The 27,582-nt window shown below is 40.1% G+C and overlaps 1 protein-coding gene and 1 pseudogene across 1 annotated transcript; one reads left to right on the forward strand and one right to left on the reverse strand.

The window, feature by feature from the left end:
• The first annotated feature begins 475 nt into the window (after positions 1-475).
• LOC138813665 (vomeronasal type-2 receptor 116-like) lies at positions 476-16,624 on the forward strand. Its single transcript, XM_070002061.1, has 6 exons — positions 476-804; positions 9,404-9,692; positions 10,069-10,878; positions 11,846-12,073; positions 13,085-13,208; positions 15,708-16,624. Exons 1-6 carry the CDS (start codon positions 476-478, stop codon positions 16,622-16,624), a joined length of 2,697 nt encoding a protein of 898 aa, XP_069858162.1.
• Positions 16,625-18,351: 1,727 nt separating this feature from the next.
• LOC138813667 (olfactory receptor 7E178-like) lies at positions 18,352-27,473 on the reverse strand (annotated as a pseudogene).
• Positions 27,474-27,582: the final 109 nt, after the last annotated feature.

The raw sequence follows: 27,582 nt of genomic DNA on the forward strand, positions 1-27,582 counted from the left end.
ATGTTTCTTCATGTGGAGTTGGTATGGAAACCTGAATAGGTCATTTCTCCAAACTTCTGTGGCTCCCTTGGCCCTGAGTTTGTGAATCTGCCCATCCTCATCCTTGATTGTGCTCCAATAACTCTGATTGAACATTTGCTGGCGATGGCCCTCTATGACCTTTTGACCTTCACCTGGCATCCTCTGGTGTCATCCATTCCCATCATCCCTAGTGGCTTTCCTATTGGACTTTATGTTGTGTACTTTTTTCTTTTCAACTTTTTGCTTTCACACAAGTTTGTGAGCAAATCAACAAGAAAGGAATCTATCCCTAGAGTTTCATTATCTATAGTCTTGGATGAAATCACAGTCCTGAGGGTGTGGAGAGGAAAATGGTACACATGTTTTCCAACTTGTGTTTTGACCTTGAAGCCGGACCCCAGATGCAGCCAGAGGGCAGAACGGGCTCTGTATTCCTCTAGGATAGTGGAGGAGGATGGCGGTGCATCTCAGTGGCCATCCAGGTAACAAGATGCCACAGAAACTGAAGATCCATTTACATACCTGCCGATGCTGCAGGCTCAGTCTGCAGACAGAATTGCAGCTCTGTGCCAAAGTAGCAGCAATGTTCCCCGTGGCTCTGATACTGCTTCTCCTCCAACTTCCACTCGGGGCCAGTTCCTCTGAAGATGCCAGAGGCATTTGCAGAGAGAAATATGTGGTCCATAGCAGGGGAGATGTGGTGATTGCCGGGTTTTTTCCCCTTTATTCTTGGGAATTTGTTCCCAATGTGAACAACCTTGCCATGCACCAACAGGGTTTTCAGTAAGTGATTTCTTTGGTTTTCTTAAAATTTGCATTTTCTGTTTGGTTATCAGACTAGTTGGGGGAAGTTTGGTTGCATCCACTAATGTTCTCTGGACCTACATTGTCCTCACCACAGCAGCTCTACTTTATTTCATGTTGTCTCGATGAATATTTTTCTTCCTTCCAAAGAGCAGAGAGGTTTCTGCCTGTCTTCAATTCTGCTCCCCTTTTCCAGGGCTGGCCTAACCACCCCACCATCACTGTGACTCCTCCAGTCATCACTGTTACTCAGCGTCAATTGGGTGACCAAGAGTCCACACAAAGAGACTAAAATGCAATGTCTCTATCCATAGGGCAAAGGCCAAGGAATCTTCAATCAATTCTCATCTTTGTACTTTTCAAAACAGGTCCAATGTTTGGACCTCCTTCAGGGCAACATTTCTTAGATAGACATGCAGTTTCTGCTTCTGGGGTTATTTCATGTCAGCAAAGCTCTGGAAATGGGGAGGTGCTGGTCAGATCAGGAATAAGAGATTCATGACAAGCTTGATTTTTTTTCACATTAACTAGTGTAAGTAAGCCTCTGCCTTGCTGTCATTATCTCAGCCTGTATCCTATATCATTCCAAAAAGCTTGGCTTCTATACCATGTTCTCTGCTATATTTCCAGACTTATCTATTTTTCCCTTACTCATGCTTTCTTTTTCATTTTTAATATTTTTATTGTAAAAATACTGTACAGAAGGGTTACAGTTACATGCGTAAGGTAATAAGTACGTTATCTATAGAGCATTGTTGCCTCTTCTTTGTTTTTCCCCTATCATCTCTTCCTTAGCCACCTCCCCAAGTAAGTACTGCCTGCCTTTCCCCTACCCCCTCCCCTGAAGTTGTAAAGTTTATTTTCAACATAGTGTCCTGTGCATCTAATTGTTACAATGGCTGGACCTATATCCCTATTTAAGCATTTTGTTTTTTTCCCTACCCTCCCCAAATTAGAAATATATATATACAAGATGCAGGACAGTGACATCAAATACAGTGAAAACAGGGGGTAAACTGTGGTGGAGGAACATACCAAAGAAACAAAAAAATCACTTAGTACATTATAAATGTTAAAAACAATAGCAAGAAAGAAAAGACTATTTGTACACTTTCTTGGGGTTCATTTCCGTTAACATCATCTTACATGGTCATATATATACATAGTGTTTGACCTTTCTGCTTGCCCTAGACTTATACTAGTTATTACAAATAAGGGAAACCATGGGACCTATGTTTCTTTGGGCCTATCTTGCTTCATTTAATATAATTTTTTCCAAGTCTTTCCATTTTCTAACGAATGGGGTGATGCCATTCTTTCTGATGGAGGCATACAATTAAATTGTGTGTGTGTGTGTGTGTGTGTGTGTGTGTGTGTGTGTGTGTATCACATTTTCTTGGTTCATTCATCTACTGAGGGGCATCTGGGTTGTTCCATATCCTAGCTATGATAAATAATGCAATAATGCTGTGATAAACACCATTGTTCTGGTAGCTTTAGTAAGGTCTTGTTTGTGATCATTCGGGTAGATGCCCAAAGTGGGATTGCTGGGTCATCGGGGAGTTCTATCTGGAGTCTTTTGAGGAACCTCCATACTACTTTCCAAAGTGGTTGAACAAGTTTACACACTCACCAACAATACAGTAGGGTTCCCTTTTGGCCACATCCCCTCCAGCATCTGTTGATATTAGATTTCTTGATTATAGACATTCTAACTGGGGTGAGGTGAAATCTCAATGTTGTTCTGATTTGAAATTCTTTTGTAGCTAGAGAAATTGAGCATATCTTCATATGTCTACTGGCCATTCTTATTTCTTCTTTAGAGAAGTTTCTCTATGTCTTTAGCCTACTTATTTCCCATGCAATTTTTTTTGAGGACTTGTTGTTGGGGTATTTAATTTTTTGAGTTCTAAGTATATTTTAGATATGAGACCCTTGTCTGTTATATGGCTAGTGAAGCTCTTCTCCCAATGTGTGGACTTTTTCAATTGATCTTGCTGTCTATGTCCTTTGCTATGCAGAAGCTCTGCAATTTCATGCAATCCCATTTTGTCCAAACTTTCTTTGATTTTTTTGTGTTTCTGGGTCTCTATTAAGAAAATTTTGGCCTATGCCAAATCATCTAGGGTTTCTCCTATTCCTTCCTGTACTGTGTTCAGGGTGTAGGCTTTGATTCTGAGGTCTTTGATCCATTTAGAGTTGATTTTAGTGCAGGGTGATATATAAGGATCTAGCTTAGTTTTCTAGAGGTGTTTAACCAATTTTTCCAGGACCATTTACTGCTGAGGCTGTCTTTCTTCCATTCTATTTCTTTTAGCTCCCTTGTCAAAAATTAGATGGCTATAGGTCTGAGGGTTCATTTCTTGGTCTTCAGTTCTATTCCATTGGTCCTAAGGTATTAAGCTGCTTTCATTACTATGGCTTTGTAGTTAAGTTTCAAGTTTGGTATTGATATTCCTCTAGCACTGTCCTTTCTTCTAAGGATTGTTTTGGCTATTTGGGGTCTTTTATTGTTCTGTATGATTTTTTTGGATTGCTTCTTCTAATTCATTGAAAAATGAGGTTGGAATATTGATAGGTATTGCATTGAATTTGTAGATAGCCTTTGGAAGTATTGCCATTTTCACAATGTAATTCTCCCAATCCAGGAGATTGGGAGGTTTCTTCAATTCCTAAGTTCTGGATTAATTTCCATTTTAAGGTTTTAAAATTTTTAACCATAGAGGTCTTTCACTTGTTTAGTTAACTCCTAGGTATTTTATTTTTTGTGTGGCTATTACAAAAGGAGTGATTGCAGCAATGCTCTTTTCATACAGAAGAGCATACAGAAAAGCCAATGAATTTAGAGAGTTAATTTTATACCTGATACTTTGCCAAAGTTTCAATTCAGCTGAAGCAATTTGGGAGTAGAGTCCATGGGATTCTTCTTTTTTTTTTTTTTGGTTGGTCATGGGGCTTGAACTCTGGGCCTGGGCGATGTTCCTGCGCTCTTTAGCTCAAGGCAAGCCCTCTATCTCTTGAGCCACAATGCCACTTTCAGTTTTCTAGTGGTTTATTGGAGATAAGAGTCTTAGGGACTTTTCCTGCCCAGGCTTGCTTTGAACTGCTATCTTCAGACCTCAGCCTCCGGAGGAGCTAGAATTACAGGCGTGAGCCACCAGCGCCTGGCTTCCATGGGATTCTTTACAAGATCATGCCATCTGCAAAGAGGGGAGTTTTACTTCATCTTTCTCTATTTGGATCCCATTTATGTTTGCATCTTTTCTTATTGCTGTTGCTAGGCATTCTAATATGAAATTGAAGAGTGGACATCCTGTGTCATTCCTGAGTTTAGAGGAAATGGCCTTATCTTTTTGCCATTAAGTATAATGCTGGCTTGTAAGTTTGTCTAACATTGCCTTTATTATATTGAGGACTGTTCCATGGATTCCTAGTTTTTCTAGAGATTTCATCATAAAAGTGTTGAATCTTGTCAACTTCTTTTTTTGCATCTATTGAGATAATCATGTGGTTCTTATCCTTACTCTTGTTGATGTGATGATTTATATTAATTGATTTGCATATATGGAACCAGATTTGCATCCCTGAAATGAAGCCTATTTGATCATGGTGTATGATTGTTTTGATGAGTTGTTGAAGTGAGTTGGCCAAAATTTTGTTGAGAAGTTTTGCATCCACATTCATCAAGTAATGGGTCTATAGTTCTTTTTCTCTCATGAGTTTCTGCCTGTTTGGGGATGAGGGTTATGATGGCTTCATAGAAGAGTTTAGTAGTATATTTTCACTTTCAATTTCATTGAAAAATTGGAAGAGTATTAGTGTGAGATCTGCATTGAAGGCTGTTTAAAATTCCACTGTAAATCCATCTGGTCCTGGACTTTTCTGAGATGGGGGGTTTCTTATTGCTGTTTCTAGTTCAATGCTTGATATAGATATGTTAAGTTGGTGTAATTCAACTTGGTTTAGATTCCACATGTCAATATTTTCTATCAAATCATCCATTTCCTCCAGATTCTCAAACTTATTCCTAGTCATAACTTTCAAAACTGGATTTGAAGTTTTTCATATGTTTTATACACACTTGGATTCATGCATTTGAATGCAGGTGAGCTCACTACTTTCAGATCTCCAGAAATACCTGTAAACTAGAAGTCACAGATAAATCTTCTCAGACAGTTGTATGGAAACACTGTATGGACTTTGTTTGAGAGGGGAATACTTTATGCCACAAAAGATTTGTGAGAGATACTGAAGCCAACTGAACACGGAGTGAAAGTGAAACAGATGGGGCTCATGTGTAAATCCAGAATTAGAAATGTACCTCTATGGGAGGTGGGAGAAGTCAAACATTTCTTCTGCACTGTCCACTCTCTAATTGAGCTCTCTGTGTGTGCGCACACTCTCACACCCCTTTTCCCACATGCTCACACATGCTCTGGTATTCGGACTTGAACTCAAATTCTGATGGCTGTCACTTAGTATTGATTTCTGGCACTCTACTACTTGACCCACAGCTCTGCTACTAGCTTCTGAGTGAGATAACAATCTCAAAGACATTCCTACACAAAGCAACTTCAAAACATAATCCTCAGATCTCAGCCTCCTTAGTAGCCTTAATTAAATGTCTGAGCCACCAGTTCCCAATTAATATTTAGTATTCCTGACATTCTAGCTGTCAAGCCACAGAATTACATTGTACAAGAGCATATCAAAAACAACCTAGAGAATTGAGATTCTCTCTATGAGAATTTCCCCAAACTGATTATATTGAATCCTAGGAGAACTTATAGTTGTGTAACATTCTTGATTCATATTAACATGTGATACCATCTGGCCTTTGAAATGTCTCAGCAGAATTAGACCAGTCGGCCTGGTCTGGCTTTGTGCCTGTCTTTCAAGAAATTCCAGGCAGGCTTCAGTTTTCCTGAGTGTGTAGTGACTTCCACAATGTCACCACTAGAGGGAGCAAAGGCCTTGAGGGAAGTGAGCTGGTGAGGTGATAGACCTCTTCAGTAGCAGAGAAAACCAAAGGCAAGTTGGGTGACAAATACTCTGTGGTTCTAAAAACCTCAAAGAGACCCCAATGAGTGGTGGGTCCAAGCATGCCTCCTCCTGAGAACACGGGGACCCATATGTTTCATGCACAGGAATGACCATATGATGGGATTCTGTTTAGCAATTGCAAGATCTGTGTGCTGGAACAGGTCTTAGTCACAGCCATGGCCACTAGAACTCTATTACAACTGGAATACCAACCAGCAGGGACACCAAAACAGGTGAAGATTAATGAGGTTTCCATCTAAAAGTAGGGACCCTTCACTTAGGATCCTTGACTTTGATCTCAGAAGAACAAATTCTAGACAAGTCACAATGGTAAGAAAATGTGGCAGAGCTTTACTGAGCAAAGATGCAAACAAGCAAGCAGGAAGAGAAACAGGAAACAGAAAGGCACAGACACACTGCAACTGAGGAGAGGCACATGGCTCTTGGGCTGCCAGGGGTATTAATATAAAGGCAGGAGGTCTGACTTCAAACTTACACAAACATAGGTGGCTCATCTTTGCTCTAATCACTCCTGGTATTACACTTTCTGAGTTTCTGTATGTTTTGGACATTCTTTTCAGATACGAAGTCATCCTTCCCTAAAACAGATGATTACTCTTGCAGTGAGGAAGGTGTGCTGTTGTCTATATTTTGGGTAGGACGTTGCTTATGTTTTTGGGGAGCATTTTTGGGGGAAGGCATCCTTTTTGCCATACAACTGTTAATTCATATGATAAGAAATATATCTCAGGAAGAAATGTATCCTGTTGTCTCTCTGAAGCAAAGTTAGTGCTTCTGTGTTTCTATATCATATGTTTCAGAGTTGCCTTCACCAAGACTCATTTTTTTCCCCTCAATTTATCCAACTTCATTTTCTGCTCAGTGACTTTGGTCCCTTAATCTTAAGGGATATAGGTGAATGAATGTGTCTCTATTTGCTGTGAGAATAACATACCTCATTTCTCCTCATCTATGCTACTCCATTTTCCTCTGAATGACTTAATTCCCTTATTATTAAGAGAAGTAGATGACAAGCTTTAAGCTTGAGTTTTTGAATTCCTGGCATACATTAACCAGGCCTCATTTTCCCTAGTCAACCCTGCCTCAGTACTACATCTTCAGTCCATTGCAATCAAGACCAGAGCAGTGCTGGGTAAGCACAAATATCCACCCAATTTGTGTGTAGTAGAAGTGTCCTCATGGGCCATAATGGCCACAACCATACACCATTAGTGATAGCTAGAATAGAACTGATTGTCTGGTGGTAGATGACTTTGCCAGGTACTAAGGTGATTACAGAGCTCTGCCAGAAGCTGGCCTGGCTATGGGGTCATGGCACAGTTCTAGTGCTATCACCTGGCCCACACTAAACTGTGGGACAATATCACTATCTTGCTTCCCTGTCCTACTCATGACAAGTGGGATAGAGAACTATGCTGTGTTATATCAGTGTGGTAAGTTTTGTCAAGGCAGCCACAAGCTCTGCACCAGTAGTTGACACCTGTAATCCTAGCTACTTAGAATGCTGACACCAGAGAATTGGGGTTCAAAGCAATCCCAGACAGAAAATTCAATGAGACTTTTATCTCCAATAAAACATCAGAAAACTGGTGGTGGTACTGTGGTCAAGTGGTGGAGCACTAGCTTTGACCGGAAGAATTCAGGGTCAGATACCAGGCCTAGAGTTCAAGCCCCAAAACCGACAAAAAAAAAAGAAGCCATAAAGCCATTTTGGTGACCACCACCATGCACTCAGGCTTAATATCCCATCCAGAAAGCCCTAACTGTCATGTGGATACAGTGAGGTCCACACTCCAGCTTGTGCTGCTGTAGACCAATGCACACTAGTTTCCTAGAGTAACCTAAGTTTCTGCCTGGTACCACCTTGAGCACTGTCCTTCTAGGGCAATGGTCTCTGAGATGATTCACTAAGCAACAAGACTGGGATTGACGAGATGACAACAGAGTCACACAGCAACAGTGGCTTCACAATGCTAAACAGGTGGACAGGTGTCAGCCTACTTCACCCATGGTGGAAACTGATGGAAATGGCATTTGTTTCCTCCTAACACCTCTTGAAAGCTTCTAATGGAAGCTGTGGTGATAGCATGCAAACAGAGCCTCTAATTTATACTGGATTTTTGGTCCAAACATGACATGCCTGACACAGAGTTCTAAACAAAACCTAGACCCGCTATTCTTGCCCTGCTCACTAGGAGGTTGTATTCCATACATGGTGTTGTTCACAAGGTTGAGGAGGAAAGTTTTGGCAGTGTCTTTCTTCTCTGTCCTAAAACAGTTCCAGAGGCACAATCTAAATGTCTGTACCGAAGAGTAGAGACTATAAGCACTTTCCAAGCACTGGTCTCTGTATATAGGGATGATGCTGAGATTTAACTTTAATTCACTCCCTCCCTGCCATGTCAGAGGGTTTCTGTCCATAATGAGCTACTATGGCTGGTGATGGGGAGGAACATGGAGATAGCTTCTTCTAACTTTTCTCACACATCCTTTTCTGTTGTTTGTTTGACTAGAGAAGTATCCTCCAGTCCACACTCCCTGACTCTCATATGTTCTTTGTTGGGTGGTGCAATCTTTATATTCTCGCTTCCTCAGCTGCCATCTTGCTCTGCTTCTGGGGAATCCCCTTAAATGATCACATTCTCTGCGTCAATTTAGTGTGCTTCTACCACATGAAATGAATTTTATTTCTTTCTTTTTTTCTTTTCTTTCTTTCTTTCTTCCTTTTTTTTTTTGCCCATTGTGGGGCCTGAATTCTGGGCCTGGGTGCTGTCCCTTAGCTCTTCAGCTCAAGGCTAGCACTCTACCACTTGAACCAAAGCACCACTTCTGGCTTTTTCTGATTATGTGGTACTGAGGAATTGAACACAGGGCCTCATGAATGCAAGGCAAGCACTCTACCTCTGAGCCACCATCCCAGCCCTTCTTTGTTTTCTTTACATGCCTCACAAGGCAAGATTTACTTCTTTGCAGAAGGGTGCCCCATCAGCAAGAGTGTGGCAAACAAGCACAGAGACAAGGCAGCCTGTTTTCCTTTTTACTCCTAACACAGCAGACCATGCCTCTCTGCTCATATTGGTTGTACTCAGGTGGACAATCAGCTCCCAATTTCAATTTTATTTCTTAAGAGTTTCTTCATATGCACAGCTAATTCAAAGTAGTTAATGGCTTGATATGTTACCTTGGCTTGCTCCAATGTCCCACACAACATTGTTTTTCACAAATCCATACGTGGCAGAGTGGAAAAGCCAGCTTGCTTATTTCCCCCTACCCAACCTCTCTGCAATCTCAGAACAATCATCTCGAGTATGCTGATCAAAGCCTGTTCAGGAGCTCTTCAAATTGAAAGAACTTTTCTAAGACTCCAAATTATAATGTCATCTTGTTGGAAGATAGGATCTACACATACTACTGTGTATAGAGATAAGCATTTGATTCAACAAAGTCATGAGATTTGCAGTTAATCATTTGTAATTCACGTATGCCTATCCAAATATTTCTGGCCTTTTTGCAGGACCAACTTAAAGAAATACCAATTGCTTCTCACCCTGGTGCTTGCTGTGGAGGAGATCAACAAGAATCACCTTCTGCTTCCCAACATGACTCTGGGGTTTGAGATCTATAGTGAACATTACAAAGATACTGATATGTTAGAGGATCCTCTCATCTGGCTGTCTGGGAAGAATAAAAACAACCCTAATTACACCTGCAGAAGAGACAGCAAAGCTTTAGCAGCATTCACAGGAACCTCAAGCACATCTGCTGCAATTGGGACACTACTAGACCTCTACAAACTTCCACAGGTGAGGCTGGGAGAGGTGGGCAAATGTGAGGCCATGTCCACATGGACTCTGTTCTCCACAGGCTGAAAAAGAGGTGTTAGCACAAACCCTTCCAAATGCATAATCTTACAAGGAAAGGACTCCAAAAGTGGGTGGGACCTACACATTTTCTTTGCTGTAAAAATAAGTAAATAAAAGGAGAGATTGTAAGAGAGCAAGGGATAGCTCAAAGCTCTCAGCCTTATCCATACATATCTACAATGAACTTGGAACATGGGAGATAACTTTGCAAGTAGGATAAGCAAACTTTCTCTCCCACCACTGCCAGTTGTTGTTTAGACTAATACTTGCCTATGACCATCATCTTCCTGCTGTTGTATTCATTTTTTCCCTGTAGTTCACCTTTGGGTCTTTTGATCCTCTCCTGAGTGACCATGGAAAATTCAGTAGTATCTATCAGATGGCTGCAAAGGACTCAGGTCTAGCTGTGGCCATGGTCTCCTTGATGCTTTATTTTAGATGGACCTGGGTGGGACTGTTTATCTCAGAAGACGACTACAGTATGTGGTTCCTCTCAGAATTGAGAGAAGAGATGGGCAAGAATGGAATCTGTTTGGCCTTTGAGAACATGATAACTTACATAGCCATTTCAGATATCTCAAATGATCTATCAATGCATCTCCAGCTAATGGAATCATCAACCAATGTGATTATCATTTATGGGGACAGTAAATTTCTATTAAGCTTTATTATTAAATTTGGGCACTTTTTAATTACAGGGAAAGTCTGGGTCATGAACTCACCCTATGAGGACGTGACCATTGGTAAAAGATATTTTCTGATCAACTCCTTCCATGCACCTCTCATCTTCTCTCACCATCTTAGAAACACTTCTGGGTTCACCAATTTTATTCTGACAGATACATTGTCCAAGAACTCAGGAGTTGATTCCCTTTCCAGGGCATGGATTCAGTCTGTTTATTGCCTACTGATTAAGTCTGACTGCAGAGACTTGGGGCACTGTTCATACAATGCCACACTGGATTGGTTGCTCAGGCACATTTTTGACATGACCATGTCAGACGAGAGTTACAACATCTACAACACTGTGTATGCTTTGGCACATGCCCTCCACCAGAGGTTTCTTCATCACACAGAAGAACCACCAGTGCACAATGCCCAACCAAGGGTATTTCTCTCTTCACAGGTAATGGCTTTGCTTTTGGGTGACCTACTCTAGGCATGCAGACTTTTTATAGAAGCTTTCATAGCAGATAGAACTAGGTCAACTGGCTCCATTTTGGATAGTACAAGAGACCGTGGGCCTGTCATGCTGTCCATGAAATGACTGTAGAGCTATGAAGACAATCTTCTTGAAGAAAGCTGCATCCCTGACAAGGGAGTGCTGTGTCTTCTGTCCCCATCTTCACTATGTGTGGAAAAAGCCATACCTTTTCAATAGCATATATCCAAACTCTCCTTGTACCTTTTTAAAATGACAGATCAATTGTGATTAGTTCTTGAAAACCTACGATTGTCTGGACATAAGTGGCTCATACCTGTGGCTAACTCTTGACTACAATTAACCCCCAAAAAGCAAGAGGTGGAGCTGTGGCTCAATGGATAGAATGCTTATTTGGAAAGAAAAAAAAACACCTCAATTTGAGGACCTAAGCCTGAGGTCAAGCCACAGGACAGGCACATACACAGACACACACACACACATACACACACACACACACACACACACACACACACACACACTGAACTAAGTCTTGGTTCATGTAATCTTTCGTAGTTATCATAAATATTCTATGATTCTACTTACATATTTTTCAGACTGACTCTCTTATCACAAACATAATATAAATGATTGGAATGCACTTTAGAGAGGTGGTTGTGGTCTGTCACATGATAATTCATTATTTGGTTGGATGTGGCTAGAGTTTTACTCCCTTTAAATTGAGTTTCTGCATCCCATCCTGGATAACCAGGTTTTAGAACTTGGTAAAACTTTCTTCTGCTGTGAGCCTGCATGATACAGTTGATTGAATTCCTTTGGTGTGTGTGAATCAAGTGGTGGGAATGAAGACTAATCTGTGTGCTTCCACTGCTCTGAGGTTCCATGATAAGTCTGGGAAGCACTTCATCATACTGTAATGTGTCCATTTTAGTTGCATCCCTTTTTGAGGAAGATCCAATTTACCAATCCTGTTGGAGACCAAGTGGTTTTGAATGAGGAAAAGAAATTGGAGGCAGAGTATGACATTATAAGTGTTTGGAATTTTCCTGAAGGTCTGGGACAAAGGGTGAAAGTTGGCGAGTTTTCTCCATTTAGGCCACATGGTCAACAACTGACTTTGTTTGAAAATCTGATAGAGTGGCCCATAGGAATTACCAAGGTGGGTCATTTCTACTTTTTTACTCTTTCCTTTTTAAAAAAAATATTTGTATTACGAAGTAGTTGTTGAAAGAGCTTACATTTCTCTTAGTCAGGTCATGAGTAAAATGCTTGTAGACAATGTCACCACATCCTTATTTCTCCCCCAGAGTTGGTGTTTTCTAACCATAATGTCATGTCATGATCCATTCATAAATAAACAATGAGCTTTTCCTGTTCGAAATGTTGTTCACTAAAATTATGACTCAGTGGTATACATTTCACCACTTCTTGTTTCTGGAAATTTCTTACTAATAGATTCATGGAAGGCATAGGGGAATATTTTATTACCATTACATTGTTATGTTGTTCTATGTTTGCATATTGAATATCATAAAAGGTGAATGACACCTGTGAACCATCATTCCAGCACTGTGACAAAATATCTGAGAGAACCAAATCGGAAGGCAGAAGGGCTTGCTTTGCTTCTGCCTGGAGATTTCAGACCATGGTTGGGTAGATGTTGCTTTTGAGTCTGTGCTGAGACAGGAGCATCTGCCAGTGAAGTTCACCCACCTCATAAAAGCTGGGAAGCCAAGAGAGATGTGAATCACCTGGGTACAGCAGCACCTCCAAAGCAATTAGCCATGCTTTAGAGTGTAGGTTTGAAGTTTCCCTGAGTCATTTCCTCTCATGCTCTTATTCATCTGCTCACAGATGAATAAGAGAGAAAATACATCACCTGAATTCAAAAATGGGATGCAAGATTTAACTCCCAATTCCTAATTTCCTAGAATTAACATTCAGTTCTTGAAGGCTCCATGACTTCCCAATAGCATGGAGGACAGGGTGTCGAGGACCCACATTTTCTTCAGGTCATGTTAGATGAAACTATAAGAAGGCTCAATCAACTCACTGGCTGTATGTATATAAAGATTATGTGTTTTGATGAACTTATCCTCCAAATCACTGGCGTGTCTGGGATATCAGGTAAAATATGAATAGTCACTAACCTTCATCTGAATGTTCTCAGACTCCTCAGTCTGTCTGCACTGAGAGCTGTGGTCCTGGATTCAGGAAGACCTCTCTGGAGGGAAATGCTACCTGTTGCTTTGACTGCACTCCTTGCCCAGAGAATGAGATTTCTAATGTGACAGGTGAGTCTGGCAGTGATAGAGAAATTTCCATCCCTCCTTCCTAATCTTCAGTCCATGTAAGCCAGTGGAGTGATCTACAGTAGAAAAGCAGGGAAACACATGCACCTTCATGCAGAGTTCCATGGCTATCATTGACCATGCTTCTCCTTAGAAGGAACAACACACTGCCCCTCCATTATATCTCTGATTGTATTTTCTAATCTATTACAGGATTTATCTTGAGAATAAACCTGTTCCCCCCTCCTCATCCCATGTTTTTTTTATTCAAAAAAAGTAAAAAAAAAGAGAAAATATCAAAGATCAATTGCTGACCTTTGAAATGATGTGCAAATCATCATGGAATTTTGGATCTAACATAGACTTTCATTTCTGAGTGTCCTTTGCTGCTCTTTTCTAATTAAATTTTATTTTCTATTTATCATATACTAATAATACAAGGGGCTTTGTTATGATCACTCCATATCTGACACTGGCACTAGGCAGACTAGCAATTACTCAAATATAATTGATTCAGAAGTAGTTTACCATTTTCATTTCATTTCTCATCTCCCTCTCCCAGCTGATCTTTCCCAGAACCTCTTAAATCATTGGAGGATCATTGTTCTTGACACAGATCAAATGCTCAGGAAGTTTGTATTTGTTGTAAGGAGTAGGCTGAGGTTTGGATTAGACCCTCTTGTTAAAAATGGAGCGATAGGGCTGATTCTCTATTCTCCATAATTTCTTGAATGAATAGCAATGAGTCAGAGTGGTCTGACCTGCCAAGAACGCAGCACATAATACTAAGTATTTATATATTACACCTGTAATCCAAGTGACTCAGGCAGTTGAGATTTTAGGATGGAGCTTGGATGCAATGATGGGCAGGAAATTCAGTAAGATTCATTTCCACAATTAAGCAACATAAAAGGTGAACAAATACTCTGGAAAAATTTCCAGGTCCAGAGTTCAAGCATTGAAAGAAGGAAAGAAAGAAAGAAAGAAAGAAAGAAAGAAAGAAAGAAAGAAAGAAAGAAAGAAAGAAAGAAAGAAAGAAAGAAAGAAAGAAAGAAAGAAAGAAAGAAAGAAAGAAAGAGAGGGAGAGAGGGAGAGAGGGAGGGAGGGAGGAAGAGAGGGAGGGAGGGAGAGAGGGAGAGAGGAAGAAAGAGAGAGGGAGGGAGGGACGAGGGAGAAAGTAGGGGGAGAAGGAAGAAAGGAAAGAAGAAAGGAAGGAATGTGGAAGGAAAGAGATAATTAGAAAAGTGCATGTGAGGAAGGAAAGGAGAAAAAATATGAGAAAGAAAAATTCACCTGAATGTTCTATTTTTATTTTTATTTTTTATTGTGAAAATAACCTACAGAGAGGTTACAATTACATAAACAAGTTAATGAGTACATTTCTGATCAAGAATTATTGCCTCCTCCTTTGTTTCTCCTTACCATCACATCCCATCTCCCCACCTGCCCCCTTGTCCCCACCCCCACTCCCCACCCCCCCAAAGTTCTAAAGTTTGTTTTTCAACATAATGTCTTGTAAATCTCATTGTTGCAATGGGTCCACCTGTAGCCCTATTTAAAAAATTTGTTTTTTCCCTTCCCCTCCACATATTATACGAACATCAAATACAGCTAAAACAGGGGTATGGGGGAGGGACATACAAAGAAACAAAGAAATCATCTTATAAATGTGTTAGAAACAATAGCAAGAAAGAAAAAAACATTTGTGTGTTTATCTTGGGGTCCATTTTACCTAACATCAACTTATCTGACAGTTTCTGCTTGTCACAGATGTATACTAGTTACTGCAAATAAGGAAAACCATGGGGCCTATATTTCTTTGGGCCTGGCTTACTTCACAATATAATTTTTTCAAAAAAAATATATAAAATTTTTTCCAAGTCTTTCCATTTCCTAACAAATGGGGCAATGTCATTCTTTCTGATGGAGGCAAAGAATTCAATTTTGTATATATACCACATTTTCTTGATCCATTCATCTACTGAGGGGCATCTGGGTTGTTTCCATATCTTAGCTATAGTAAATAATGCTGCAATAAACATAGTTGTGCTGGTAACTTTATTATAGTCTTGTTCGTGATCATTTGGGTAAATGCCCAAAAGTGGGATTTCTGTTTCATAGGGGAGCTCTATGTGGAGTCTTTTGAGAAACCTCAATGCTACTTTCCAAAGTGGTTGAACAAGTTTACACTCCCACCAACAATGCATTAGGCTTCCCTTCTGTCCTCATTCCCTCCAGTATCTCTTGTTATTAGAATTCTTGATTATATCCATTCTGACTGGGGGCTAGGTAGTATCTTAGTGATGTTTTGATTTGCATTTCTTTCATAGCTAGGGAGGTTGAGAATTTCTGAAAGATTTTTAAATAGAGAGTTACCCTATTTTTATTGAAAGCAATACAGATCAACATGTGAATCAGAGAAAATGAGCTGCTTAAGTAGAGAGGGATGAGAGGAAAGAGAAGTACTGAACCGGACTAATAGTGATTCTCACTCCTCACAAGACATGGAGCAGTGTATGAGGTGTCCAGATCTTCAGTTTGCCAACACTGAGAGAAAACACTGCCTGATGAAAACTGAGAGCTTCCTAGCTTATGAAGACCCCTTGGGCATGACTCTGATCTGCACAGCTCTCTGCTGCTCTGCACTTACAGCTTTTGTTCTTGGGGTATTTATCAAGTACCAAGACACCCCCGTTGTCAAGGCCAATAACCGGGCCCTCAGCTACATCCTGCTCATCTCCCTCATCTGCTGCTTCCTCTGCTCCTTGCTCTTTCTTGGCCATCCGCATACAGCCACCTGCATCCTCCAGCACACCACATTTGCAGTGGTCTTCACTGTGGCTGTCTCCACAGTCCTGGCCAAGACCATCACTGTGGTTCTGGCCTTCACACTCACTGCTCCAGGGAGAAGCATGAGGCAGTGGCTGGTGTCCCGAGCTCCTAACCTCATCATCCCCATCTGCACTCTCATCCAGGTGACCCTCTGTGGACTCTGGCTGCATATCTCTCCTCCCTTTGTGGACAGAGATGCACACTCTGAACATGGCCATATCATCATCCTGTGCAACAAGGGCTCCCTCACTGCTTTCTACTGTGTTCTGGGATACCTGGGCACCCTGGCCTTGGCCAGCTTCACGGTGGCTTTTCTGGCCAGGAACCTGCCTGACACCTTCAATGAGGCCAAGTTCCTGACCTTCAGCATGCTGGTGTTCTGCAGTGTGTGGCTCACCTTCCTGCCTGTCTACCACAGCACCAAGGGGAAGGTCATGGTGGCCGTGGAGGTCTTCTCCATCTTGGCCTCTAGTGGAGGTCTCCTGGGCTGCATCTTTGCCCCCAAGTGCTACATCATCTTGATAAGACCTGAGAGAAATGCCCTGAATAGGTTTAGGGAAAGATCACCTGGAAGAAATCAATTTTAAGATGAATATAATTTTGTCGGGAATGCTTAGAAGTTCTAAGAAACAGGTATGCAATTTTGGCAGCCAAAAATCAATTTAACCTAAGGAATTCTTTCAACAAATAAATTACTCTTATTCATTTTGCTGTTATGTTAGAGTCACAGCAAGTTTCCATCTAGATGTTGTACATTTGCATTTTATCTTAGATATGCTTTGTTTCCTCCAATGTAATCTGCCTTTATTCTATCAATCATCCTTTTGAGTACATTATCTACTGTGATTCTTCCTTTCCCTGTATATAGGCTATATCACTGCTTGTATATCACTATATTGATCACTGATATATGAACATTTATCTTGGTAAAAGTTTCCATGCTTTGATTCTATTTAATTGAGTATATTTTCTTAGAAATTTGTGTATTTCTGTTCACATATTTGCTGTTTTGCAATATTACTGAGTGTGTTTTCCTAGGAAATCTCTCCCACCCAACCCCTCCCTCGCTCTCTCCTGCCCTTTAGTATTTTAGTTCAGGATATTAATCAGCACCAGTATCACATGGGAATCTCTATGTGTACCTTTTCCTGGAAAAAGTGTCAGGGCATCAACATGACTTAAGCTGTCCAAACGAACCACTGGAGGAATAGTTTGGTTATTGATGATTATTTCTCACTGGAAGTTGAAGATAGAGTTAGCATGACTATCAGAGCTGAGCATTGTCATTTCACTCTCTAACAATCCTCAATGTTAATAGATAGAGAAAGAGAAAAGCATCTGCAAGATGGGTAAAATACATTAGAACATGCTCAGACTCAATATCTGTCAATGTTCTTCAAATAGTATGAGAGAAGGAACAATTCAACCATTCAGAAGGCTCCCTGAAGAAATCAAAATCTGTTCCCTGTTTATTTGGAATGTGAGTTGAGGCTCCTTGACTTGCCATTTTTCTTGTGTTTCTATGGCTTGTTCTGCCCACTTGGATATGGCAACAGAGCAGTCAATGAAAAACCTAGAGGACCGTTCTCAAAATGCTCTAGAAACGCTACTGGTAAGCTTGCTGAAAGAAAAGGGCCCTTTTAGTGGCAGAGTTCAAGGGAAAGGCTCTAAGAAAAAAATTGGGAATCCAGATGTGAAAGAAGTTAATGAGGCCAAGAAGGACCAGATGGCCTTAATTGGACAGAGGCAGCAGTAATGGAGGAGTTGTTGAATTCTGCAGAGAGGTATAGCTTGTCACTGATGTGAAATAATGACCCCCAAGTGTAACTAATAGCTGGCATAACTGGGCCTTATCTTTCAAGTCTCTGTAGCCCCAAGAGAGTTAAGAAGGAGAATGGAATGCTTGATATATTTTTTTACTAATTCATAAAAGATATTTATTACTAGTTTTAAATTTAAATTTTTCATTGTTATTATAAGGGTGATATACATGGGGATTATACTTACCCAAGTCAGGTAAAGAATACATTTCTTTTTGGACAATGTCATCTCTTTCCTTGTTCTTTCCCAGTTTTTCCCTCCATTTCCAACCACATGTTGTATAGGTCATTTACCACATAGTGTCTAGTGAGTACAACTCATGCATTGGTTCACTCTTTGTCCCTCCATTTCCCTAATCAAATTTTAAAGGCCTTACCTCTTAATACTGTCATATCCGAGAAGATACATTCAAACCATAGCAAAGACAAAGCTGAAGGAAGAGCTGTGGATCTGAAGAGTGAAAAAGTTCAGGTGGTAGAAAATCATTGCCTTTTTAAAACATGGGGAAAAAAATATCAAAGCAATGCTTTAGAAAGACTGATTTAACACTGTAATGGTGGGGGGAGAATGAAATGAGAAGAAATTGGAGAATAATGAAATTGAAGTAGAGATTGTGTATCTTTACATTTGGATTGCAAAGTATATGAATTACATATGTAACAGTATGGCAGATATTGCCAGATATGGAAGTTAAGTCTAAACTATAAACATATGAAAAAAATTGACTAAAAATGGTACACTTAAGGGAGGATTCCAAGAGAATAGATCCTTTGAACAACTAATGAGCAGGATGCTTGGTAGTTAGCTCAGCTAAATGCCCGAAGAGATGGAGGTCGTATTGTAGAAAAAAACAAGAGGATAGGTTGAGATTAGTCAAGACCTTTTGTAGGGTTTGGCCAAAGTAATGGGGGCTGTTTCTAAAACCTTTAGGCGATATTGTCCTGGTAGTTGTTGAGCCTGAAGGATATCTGGATCTTTTCTAGAGGAAGACAAAGAGGTTTCTTAAGGTGAGGTGTAAGGGGATAATAAAGAAGGTGTCCTTTAAATCAAAAACAGAAAAGACTGGGGAGTTAGAGGAGATGTGGGAGAGGAGGGTTGGATACAATAAGAACAGAGGAGATGACTCTCTGATTAATTTTTCAGAAGTCCAAAAGCAAGCAATAGTAACCATTAAGTGTTTATTTTTTAATTTTTAAAATGGGGGATTGTGGGGAGAGTGAATAGGAATCAGGAGAGAGGCAGAAAGTAGGTGAATGATAATAGGCTCTGGCCATCAGTGGGTAGCAGGAAACAGGGGATATTCATTTGGGTTTAAAGAAAGAATATGAGAACTTTAAGGGAAATAAGAACTGGGTCACGGTGGGAGGCAATGGGGGTGGGTGTCCTGAACTGTCCCAAACTAAGGGAATTTACTTCTAGGAGGGGATTTGGGGGAGAAGAGGATTGGGTTTGGTATGGGGGCTTGTTTGAGTCTGGCTTGCTCAGGAGGAGAAAAATAGGGGTGGATTTTAAGGGTGGGATATATAAGGAAACACTTAATTTAGAAAGCAGGTCCCTTCCTAACAACAGCAGAACACCCTGAGGCATAATGAGAAAGTAATTGCTGACAGTTATGTTTCCAAACTGGCAAGGTACAGCAGGAGTGTGGAGGGGCCTAAAAGGAGTCCCTGTAACAACCCCCTCCCCAGTAACTGTTAAATTGGAGAGGGTAGAAGAACCTCTCCAGGAGGATAGAAGGGACATCAATGCCCCAGTGTCCAGAAGAAAGTCAATATAGCTAGGCACTGTGGCTTACACCTATAAACCTCTGAGCTCCCAAGGCCCTGAGTTCAAATCTCAGGACTGGCACAAAACAAAAATAATTAAAAAATATGTAAAGATAAAAACGTGATGATTTCTCAGGAGGATGAAGCACTACTGCGGTTCCAGTAGCTAACTGAAATGCCTCAATAATCCTATAGATGATGATGATGGTGATGATGATGATGATAACAACAATCAAGATCATGATATTGAGGAGGAGGAGGAAGAGGACCACAATTGTAGTTACTAAATTCCTATTCAATGTGGATATTATCTATTCCGTTGTTTGTCTCCCCAGCTAAGCACCATTAAAAATGAGGGATTTGGGGCCTAAGAGCTCAAAAACACATCCCAGTCTGCTCAGTTTGTAATTTTCAGCTAATGTTGAAAAACAGCTTTGAACTACAAGCCTATATGTTGGGTTATCCATGAATTATATTTGTATAAATATAATTAGTATTATTTTGCCGGTCCAGGGGCTAGATTCAGGGCATAAGCATTGTTCCTGAGCTTCTCTTATTCAATGCTAGGAAGTTACCACTTGAACCAAAACTGCACTCCAGTTACTTTAGTAATACATTGGAGATAAGAGTCTCATGGACTTTCTTGCTTGCACTGGCTTCAAACCTAGATCCTCTGATTTCACACTCCTGAGTAGCTAGAATTTCAGACATGAGCCACAGGCTCACAGTGATAATTTTTTTGATAATGACAGTTTCCCTACTATATTACTGTGGACTAAATTCTGATTTGGACATTTGACTACATATTGTGATACAGGATTTCAATTAAATGCTCTGATCACCACAACACTTCTGAGAAGCAAGCTAAGTACAACAGTAGCATACTGAAGATCACAAGTTCTTTAATATCAGATTAGTTTTGAATTCTAGGAACACATTTTTTGTGTGACTGTACTGCAGCTTGAACTTAGGGCTTTGTGCTCTCACTTGACATTATTAATTAAGATGAAGACTCTACAACTTGAATCATAGCTTCACTTCTGGCTTTTTGCTAGTTAATTAGAGATAAAAGTCTTATGGATTTTTCTGCCCAGGCTGGCTTTAAGCTGAGATGGTCAGATTTCATCCTCCTGAGTAGGTAGTGTTACAGGTGTAAGCCAACAGCACCTGCCTCCTTGGGTGTGTTTTGAGACATTTTAAATTGCAGACAGGTCATAAGGTGAGTATTTTTCACCTTATAGTGTGATTTATCACCTAGGATTCTGTCAAGAAATAGGAACCCAACTAGTAACTTTAATAGAGATAGTGGAACATAGACAATTGGTTGGATGGATAGTGACATGAGAGCAAAGGCAAGATGAGGACAATGCAGCCATAAACATATTAGCTGAAGGGAACTTCTGACCACCATAGATGGCTTAGATAGTTCTGCTCTGCAATTTCCACAGGGCACTTTGAATCACTGTGTTCCCCAGGCTGTAGATAAAGGGGTTCAGCATGGGGTGAACACAGTGTACATCACTGAGGCCACTGCTTGTTTCCTTGGAGAATAGGACACTGTTGACCCAGGTACACACCAATGGTGGTCCCATAAAATAAACATACTATGCAGAGTTGAGAGCCACAGGTGGAGAAAGCTTTATGCTTCCCACCTGCTGATGTGATTCTCAGAATAGAAGAAAGGATATTATAGTATGAGAAAATGATTCCAGAGATAGGAAATAAAACGAATAGGGAACCAGCAAAATATAGGGCTAGGTTCTTTTTTTTGTTTGTTTTTGTTTTCTTTTTTTCTTTTTTTTATTGTGAAAATACCGTACATAGGGATTTCTATTACCTGGGCAAGATAATGAGCACATTTCTTATCAGGCAGTGTTGCCGTGTTGCCTTCTCCTTTGTTTCCCCTTCCCATCCGTTCCCATCTCCCTCCTCCTCCTACCTCACTACCCCCCACACCAAAGTTGTAAAGTTCCTTTTTCAACATAATGATTTGTACATCTCATTGTTGCAATGGGTCCACCTGTATCCCTATTTAAACAGCATTTCACAGCAGTCAAGGTAAAACACTTGAGAAGGGTCACAGTAAAAATTATCAATGTCCACATCCTTGAAGCTGCTAAACTGTGAGGCAATCAGAGTGTGCACCTGCAACTCCAAAATGAGGAAAGACACCAGAATCAAGAGTGCACAGACATGAGGGTTCATGATGCCTGTGTATTTTAAAGGGTGACAAATGGACACAAACTTGTCACATGCCATCACTGTTAGAAGCATGTCATTCACATTTCCAAAAATGATAGCAAAAGACTTCTGTGTGAGGCAGCCCACATAAGAGATGGCTCTGCTGTGACTCTATATGTCCCCGAGCATCTTAGGGACAATGGTGTTGAGACCAATGCCACTGATGGACAGGATGGAGAAGAAAAAGTACATGGTGGTGTGGAATTGGTGTTCAAAGCTGATGACCAGGATAATGAGCAGTTTTCTGAGCATGGTGATCAGGTATATGGACAGGAACAGCCCAAAGAGGACAGATTGAAATTTGGGATCCTCTGAGAGATCAGGGAAAGTAATTCTGTTACATATTTTAGGTTTTGTACTTCTATGTTACTTGAACACCTAATAAGGCTAAATTGTTACTTTAAATAATAATGTAAAAAATTGAACTCATTAAAAGCTCAGAGTTAAAAAAAAAAAGAATATTCCTTGGAAAAAAATAAGACATACTGTCCACTACCCTGTTTGTTGTTTGAATTCCCTCAGACTCTCCCAGTCCCTCCCTCCTGTCTCTACCCACAAGTTATATAGTTCACTGTCATCAGTGTCTAGTGAGCTCTGCTGCTGCACTTGTTCACCCCTTTTTCCTGAGTTTTGTAGCCCCCCACTATCCTAAAGATATACACTTGAATATACCATACATAGGAAAAAAGACAGAATCCTCAAAAAAGAAATGTTAAAATTTTTCAAAAAAGAAGAGTTGTGTCTTGTTTCCATATCTTGGAGTCTGTTTATGTAGAAATATACAGGTAAATAGTAGATATAGATACATAGGTAATTTCATGTAAATATGAAGAGACACATAGGCTTGTGCCTTTGTGTTTCTCTCCTAAGTTTCCTCTTTTGGTGTCACTGAAGAATCCTGTATAATTTATCATATCCCTGTGCATTTTATATCTAATTCCCACATAGCAGGGAGAACATGCACCACTTTTCTCTCTGAGCTTGGATTACCTCACTTAACATGATCTGTTCTACTTCATTCATTTCCCTGCAAATGACATTATTTTATTCTTTCTAAAGACTGTGTAAATTCCATTGTGTATACATACCACATTCTTTTAGGATCTACTCCTATTGTAGGGAATTTGGGCTCTTTCCATATTGTTTTAAAAGATAGGAATGGCAAATTTTGCACAGGTTGAATTAGTACTGACCAGATAAGGAGATGGCAACTACAAGACTGCAAGGAGATGGCAGTGTATATCTCTTAATTTAAACAAAAGGACAGTTAAGGGGTTCATGACCTAGGTAGATTGTAAAACAGGAGTTCTAGTTTTAACAATTTGCTCAGGAGGTACATTTACCCTTTAACTCCAGCTTTAGCCTTATCATGAAACTCTGCATGGCCCTTTGCAATAAAACTGGGGTCAGGGGTAAGGAGGCATTTCATATTCATTAATAAGTAACTGTCATTAGTAATATACACGATCAAAGAGTTTAACAAAAGGAATAGCAGGAAGCTGAAACATGTTTTGTCAGGGTGACAGAGGTCAAGGTGAGGCAAGGCAGATGAATAGAGAAAGATAGGGTGGGAGAACACAAGCATAATATTCAAGGTACATGTGTGAAAATGGAACCAGATAACTTTTTTTGGGGGAGGGGTCTGGTCATGGGGCCTGAACTCTGGGTCTGGGCGCTGTCCCTCACCTCTTCAGCTCAAGGCTAGTGCTCTACCACTTGAGCCACAGCGCCAAGTTGGGCTTTTTTTTCTTTTTGCTTATGTGGTACTGAGGATCGAACCCAGGGCTTCATTTATGCAAGGCAAGCGCTCTACCACTGAGCTACCTTCCCAGCCCCAGGAACCAGATAACTTGAGGGGAGGGGTAAGGTTTGGAGAGACGGAGGAGTAAAATGGAAGGAGTGACTAGGATGGCGATGCTTTGTACTCATACACAGCCTGTTTTTTTTGTTGTTTTTGTTTTTTGTAGGTCATGGGTCTTGAACTCTGGGCCTGGGCACTACCCCTCAACTCTTCAGCTCTAGGCAAGGACTTTACCACTTGAGCCACAGTGCCACTTCTGGTTTACTGGAGGTTCATTGGAGATAAGAGTATCACAGACTTCTTGCCCTGGCTGTCTTTGAACTGAGATCTTTAAATCTCAGCCTCCCGAGTAGCTAGGATTACAGATGTAAACCCCGGGCTCCTGGATACACTGAATTCTTGAATTGAAGTCCCTTGTACAACTATTTAAAGATAATACATATACAATACATGATATGAAACACTACATATTACAGATGATTTTACATGTTTATTATTAACATATGCAATATGCTTGATTGAATTTATTTTAATGAATGCAGAGTATCTGTACACTGAAAAAAATTGTCCCTGTTTCTCTATGCTTTTCTGCTGTCTGTCTACCACCTTTGTGATTCCCAATGCTCTTCCTCTCTTTCCCTACAATATAGTCTTTCCTTTTTTTCTTTCCTTTTTTTTTTTTTTTTTTTGAGCTGGCCCTGGGACTTGAACTGGGGGCTTGGGCTCTGTCCCTGAGCTTTTCTGCTCAAGGCTAGCATTCTAACACTTGAGCCATAGCTCTACTTTCTTTCCTATGTATATTGATTCTTCACATTCATGGGGACAATTGTTGGTGCTTCTAATCGGCCATCCTCTCCTGACTCCTTCTTTAAAAGACAATATGCTGAGCACCAATGGCTCACACTTGTATTCACATCTACAATATGATATAATATATAATATTGTATTTGAATTAGAAATAATATAAGTATTTTTATAATAGCAAAAACAAGTAATAGAAATTACTCTTATCATATAAAATGACTGTTATATTTATGATTTATCATACAACTTATATATCTTATAATATAAACATAATATAAGAAATTATGTGATACAATTATTATATTATATGCTCTATCTATTATATAAAAAGCTACATTACATACAATATAGTGTTTCAAAATATTAAAATAAACATAAAAAGAAATAAAAGTCAAGTTGAGCAGAATGGTAAGGGTGTCTTATACTTTTAAAGAACAATATAAGAAAAAAATAACCAGCGTGGGCAGGAAGTTCCATGAGACTCTTATCTCCAATTAACCACCAGAAAACCAGAAGTGGCACTGTAGTTGAAAGTGGTAGAGTGATAGCCTTGAGGAAAAAAACTCAGGGATAGTATCCAAGCCCTGAGTTCACTCCCCATGACCAACAACAAAAAAAAAATCAATAATATTTTTCCCAGGAATTTGAATGTGCATCACTTTAGGACATAAATATACATTCATTTCTCATGTAAATATATCTACCTCAGTCAAATAGAAATCAAAATATATGTCTATAATTTTTATGGCATCTGTAATTGAATGCAGAGATGGAAGATGCATGCACACTCTCAAATGAGAAACATCAAGATGCTTTTTAAAAATGATAAATATTGGATTCTCAACTGGGGGATAACATTTCATTGGACATAGAAGCATTAAGAATTGGCAGCTGATAAACATGGAAAGCATTGTTCCCAAAAGCCATTTAGATAAATTCAGACTGTTTTCTTTAATGAATTCCAAAATGAACACATCATTATTTCTTTAGATGGACCCATGAGCATTTGTAGGGAAGCAGAGAGCCCTGAAACCTGACAGAGGCAGCCCTCTGTGGGTCCCTCATCACTCATTATAACAAATCCCTTAGTGTCAGATGTTTCCAACTTCAACCATGTAGAAATGACTTTCCTGAAGAGCTTATTAACCACAAAAGTCTGAGTCTGCCCCCAGGAGTTTCAGACTCAGTAGATCTGGGAACAGAGCCAAGGACTCTCCTGTTTAATAAGCTGCCAGGTAAGGCTGGTCCTGCTAATCTGGATACAATACTTAGGGAAGCTGGGTCATGAGTGGGTCCTTACTGCTTCAAATTAATTTTTATTTAGTTCTAAATAAATTATTGCAGTTATAAGACATCACTCTCAGAGCGCATCATTAAACCCTGTCTGATATATATCATTCTCCCAGAGTGACTGTTCCCAAAAAAGAAAAAAAATTCAGGGAAATATTGCATATAGAAAATCCCTAACTTCTAAGAGATCCAATGTTTTTCCTCTGGGATGATGGGAACTTATTTCAACTTTTCAAGACATTGAGAAATTAATTTTCAGAGGTCTTCATTCAATTAGCTACTCTTTTCTTGAAATATAGAGGAGACAGAAAAATGTCTTGCCAGCTACCTCTCTCTAAAGACACATACATTTGTTTTCTCTAATATTTTTCTTTACCTGCTATGTGTGACCAATGTTAGCTAAGATGATCAGTGGCATGGAGAGTTTTTAGTTCCTTTCCCATTCTAAGAAAAATCTTTCCTATGTCAGCTTATCAAGCAATACAGTCTCCCATTAAAGGATTTTAATTTCAGGCTGGGTGCCAGTGGCACATACCTGTAATCCTAGCTACTCAGGAGACTGAAATCTGAGGATCACAGTTCAAAGCTAGCCCTTGTAGGAAAATCCATGAGTCTCTTATCTCCAATTAGCCACCAGAAATTTGAAAAGCTGAAAATGAAGCTGTTACTAAGTGGGAGAGCAGTAGCCTTGAGCAGAAAAGCTCAGGTACAGTGCCTAATCCCTGAGTGTAAGCCTCAGGACTGGCACAACAACAATTCAATTTCAAAGTAGATGCTTCAGCCTGCATGACATGTTTTAATACCACAGGACTCCCAACAGCCTTGACTTTCAAGATCTCATTTGTAACCAAAAATGAAATGCATGAGAAATAATCCATAACTATATCAAAAAGAGCAACTACAGTTCTTTGTGGCTCTGCTACTGAGCCATCAAGCATATTGAAGAACAGAAGTGTCTTAATGACTTTGGCAGTACAAATATTACTGCAGCCCTTGGAGGATGGTAGTATCTTGGAAGTAGGAAGACAAAATGTGAGTGAATTTGAGAGAGGGATCCGATTAGAAATTAGAATATCAAGTAAAATCAAAATCCCCCAAAATGTGAGGCAATACCCCAAAGAAACCATGGGACCAAGCATGGGTTTCATTTTATGCACACTATGGGAATTCAGTGGTGTGTGTGTGTGTGTGTGTGTGTGTGTGTGTGTGTGTGTGTGAGTGTGTGTGTGTGTGTGTGTGTGTGTGTGTGTGTGTGTGTGTGTGTGTGTGTGTGTGTGTTCTGGTCCTGCAGCTTGAACTCAAGGCCTGAGTTCTGCCCCTGTGAACTTTTTGTGCTCAGGCTGTGTTCTATCACTTGAACCCCAGCTCTACTTCCAGCTGTTTGGTGGTTCATTGGAGATGAGAGCCTCATGGACTATCTTGTTCAGGATGGCTTCAAACTAATATTTCATGGGGAGCATAATGGGCACAGTGCACCTTGTACTTTCCAAAAAGGAGCCAGACTACCTAATTCCATCTGCTATGAAATGTTCTAGAAAGACACTGTCCCTAGAGCACTCAACGGATAAGTCATTACCTGTGAAGACAAAAATGCCCTTACTTGCCCATTGTGTGCTGGTGGATTTTCTGTGGGAGGAAGAAGCATCTCGTGAAGGGCTTGGGCCACACATACACTGCGTTGTAGATGTTGTAACTCCCTTCTGACATAGCCATGTCAAAAATGTGCCCCAGCAACCATTCCAGTGCCCCAATTTTGTACAGTCAGACTTAATCAGTATACACTGAACAGCCTGAATCCATAAGTTAGGCTGGGACATATCTT

The sequence above is a fragment of the Dipodomys merriami genome, unplaced genomic scaffold, assembly GCF_024711535.1.
Source record: "Dipodomys merriami isolate MVZ:Mamm:240054 unplaced genomic scaffold, mDipMer1.0.p SCAF_6, whole genome shotgun sequence".
NCBI classification, from domain to species: Eukaryota; Metazoa; Chordata; class Mammalia; order Rodentia; family Heteromyidae; genus Dipodomys; species Dipodomys merriami.